The sequence below is a fragment of the Geospiza fortis genome, unplaced genomic scaffold (assembly GCF_000277835.1).
Source record: "Geospiza fortis unplaced genomic scaffold, GeoFor_1.0 scaffold130, whole genome shotgun sequence".
Lineage (NCBI taxonomy): Eukaryota > Metazoa > Chordata > Aves > Passeriformes > Thraupidae > Geospiza > Geospiza fortis.
Genome location: NW_005054300.1, coordinates 6148413 through 6151245, shown reverse-complemented (window position 1 = coordinate 6151245; position 2833 = coordinate 6148413). Strand labels below are relative to the sequence as shown.

Below are 2833 nucleotides of genomic sequence, written 5' to 3'. Positions count from 1 at the left end.
AGCCCGAGAGCCTGCCCCACGGGCGCTTCTACGGGCGGGAGCCGCAGTGCCTCGACATCCCGGCCGACATGCAGCTCTGCCGCGACGTGGGCTACAAGCGCATGCGGCTGCCCAACCTGCTGGAGCACGAGACCATGGCCGAGGCCAAGCAGCAGGCCGGCAGCTGGGTGCCTCTGCTCGCCAAGCAGTGCCACACCGACACCCAGCTCTTCCTCTGCTCCCTCTTTGCCCCTGTGTGCCTCGACCGGCCCGTCTACCCCTGCCGCTGGCTCTGCGAGGTGGTACGGGACTCCTGTGCCCCCGTCATGGAGTCCTACGGCTTCCCCTGGCCTGAGATGCTGCACTGTGGCAAGTTCCCCTCTGACCACGAGCTCTGCATCGCCGTCCAGTTTGGGAACAGCAAAGCCACGCCGCCCCCAGGTAAGTGGGAAGGGTACTGTAATGGAATGGGCGTGCATGTGGAGCCCCTGCACAGCCATCCCTTCACCCCTCAGAGCACAGCCCAGGACATCGGTGCTGGCCAAGGACTCTGTGTGTAACAGGGCAGGAGGGGGCACAGGATCAGCTTTGTCCAGGCGCTATTGCCCAGAGCACTGTGCTCACAGCTGCCTGCACAGAGCTGTCCCGGGTTGAGGAAGAACGCGGGATGAGGTGGGAGATGCTGGCCGATCCACCACAGTGCTGTGTCCCTCTGCTGCCACTGGCTCCCGTGTCAGCAGGAGAGAGCGTGCTGCACCTGCGGTGTCAGCCCCACACTGCTGCTGCAGGAGAGGGGACGTCACCCAAAGGCAGCCTAGGCTCAGGGTCAGGGCTGTGACAGCCTTTAGGCTGGGACCACCCTTACTGTTGCTGTGCTCCAAAGCACCAGCATCTGATGGAAGAGTGTCCCCAGGTCTCTTCCCCTCCTGGGGGATGACCCTGGCCAGCAAGGTGCTCTGTGCCTCTCTGCATCACCCCAGCACAGCTACCCAGGGAGCAGAGGAGCTGCTGGGGCTCTCCCAGGCGTGTCCCCGAGGAGCTGGCCCTGGTGACAAGTACCAGCAGCATGAAGCTGTGACAGTAACTGGTCTCTCACCACAGTGTCCAAGATCTGCACCCAGTGTGAGATGGAGCACAAGGCGGATGGCATGATGGAGCAGATGTGCTCCAGTGACTTTGGTGAGTGCTGGGGTCTCCTTCTCAGCCTCCCCTAGGTCTGACAGCTGGGGTGGGAGTTGGCCAGAGGTGGGCTTGTATGGGGACAGCCCCTGGGAGACCCCTGAGCCATTCCCTTGGTCTCTTCATGCCTGGGATGGGTGCACCACAGGAGAAGACATTGGTGGGGGATTGGGGGAGAAGACATCTGGGAGGGTCACTGGGGGCCTCTGCTGGACCCCTCCCCAACAACCCCTTTCCCCTCCCCACCCAGTAACTTCCCCAGAGACCCAACCCAGGGATGGGCTGCGCCCTGTCCTGCCCAGGTGCCCGGCCCAGGCCCTCCCCTCCCCAGCACCCAGCAGTGCTAGAACGGGGAGCGCCGGCTGGTGGCTGCCCAGAAGAAGAAGGTGCTGAAACTGGGCCCGCTGAAGCGCAAGGACACCAAGAAGATGGTGCTGCACATGAGGAACGCAGGTGCCTGCCCCTGCCCCCAGCTCGACAGCCTCAGTGGCAGCTTCCTGGTCATGGGCCGCAAGGTGGGCGGCCGCCTGCTCCTCCTGGCCATCTACCCCTGGCAGAAGCACAACAAGGAGATGAAGTTTGCAGTCAAGTTCATGTTCTCCTACCCTTGCCCACTCTACCACCCCCTGCTCTATGGGACTGGGCAGCACTAGGGCTTTTTGCCCACCCTGCCCTTTCCCAGAACTCCTGCACTGGCCCAACATCCCACCCCTGGCTTCTCTGGCTCCACCCCAGGAGCTCAGCTCTGCTCACCTCAGCCCCTTGGTTGTGCCCCAGCACCCAGCTGTGCACCTGCAGGATTCCCTGCTGCATTTGTGGGAGCCCTGATCCACAGCCAGGACACCTGCCTCCTCCTGAGAGCCCTGCTCTGCACCCCTGGGACCCTGTTCTGCTCCAAGGACCCTCATCCCTGTCCAGGAGCTTAGTCTGGACCCAGCACCCTTGTTCTGCATGCTTGTGAGCCCTGGTCTGTACTGGACACCCTTGTCTACTCCCAGGTTCCCCACCCAGAAGCCCAGAGACCCTTGCTTTCATTTAGGATTCCTGCTTGGCCCTCTTGGCTACACCTGGGACCCCCTACCCTGCAGCCATGTCCTTTGCCCAGCTCCCTCATGATATGCCACAGACCCTCAGCCCCCCAGTCCCTATTCCAGCCCACCAACACATCCCATGCCCTCACCTGGAGCTCACATCCAGCCCTGGGTTATCTCACCTTCCAGAGATCCAGCCCGGGCAGGTCCCTCTTGCCCCTCTGTTCCCACTGACTGACTCCCTGCAGACCGAGTGCCCAGAGCTGCACAAACCCCTCCTGGGCTCCCCCACTCCCCATAGCACATGGCTCACACCTCCCAGTGCCCCAGAGCAGCCCTGCTGCACCCCTTGCACACACCCTGCTGTGACCCAGCCCACACATCCCTTGCCCACCAACAGTAAATTATTCCAGCTCAGAGAAGTCTGTGTGCCACTCACTGCAGCTCATGGGGAAGAGCCCCTTGGGGCTCCCTCAGGGACCCCACAAGAACGGGAGGGGGGTCCCAGTCCTGCCCACTGAGTGAGGCAGCCTGAGGGAGCAAGGTCACCTCAGGATCTGGCTCTAGCCCCACTCCAGGTGCTGTGCCCAAGGCCTGAGCCTGGGCAGTCCAGCCACGCCAAGGGATGTGGTTCCTGGTGGTCA

The 2833-nt window shown here is 62.9% G+C and overlaps 1 protein-coding gene across 1 annotated transcript in view; it reads left to right on the top strand.

The window, feature by feature from the left end:
* SFRP5 (secreted frizzled related protein 5) overlaps positions 1–2606 on the top strand; it is a 9845-nt gene extending 7239 nt beyond the window's left edge. The window contains 3 exon segments of the mRNA XM_031061450.1: positions 3–420; positions 1081–1193; positions 1506–2606. Coding sequence (XP_030917310.1) covers positions 3–420; positions 1081–1193; positions 1506–1811 — 837 coding nt within the window. The 3' untranslated portion in view covers positions 1812–2606.
* Positions 2607–2833: the final 227 nt, after the last annotated feature.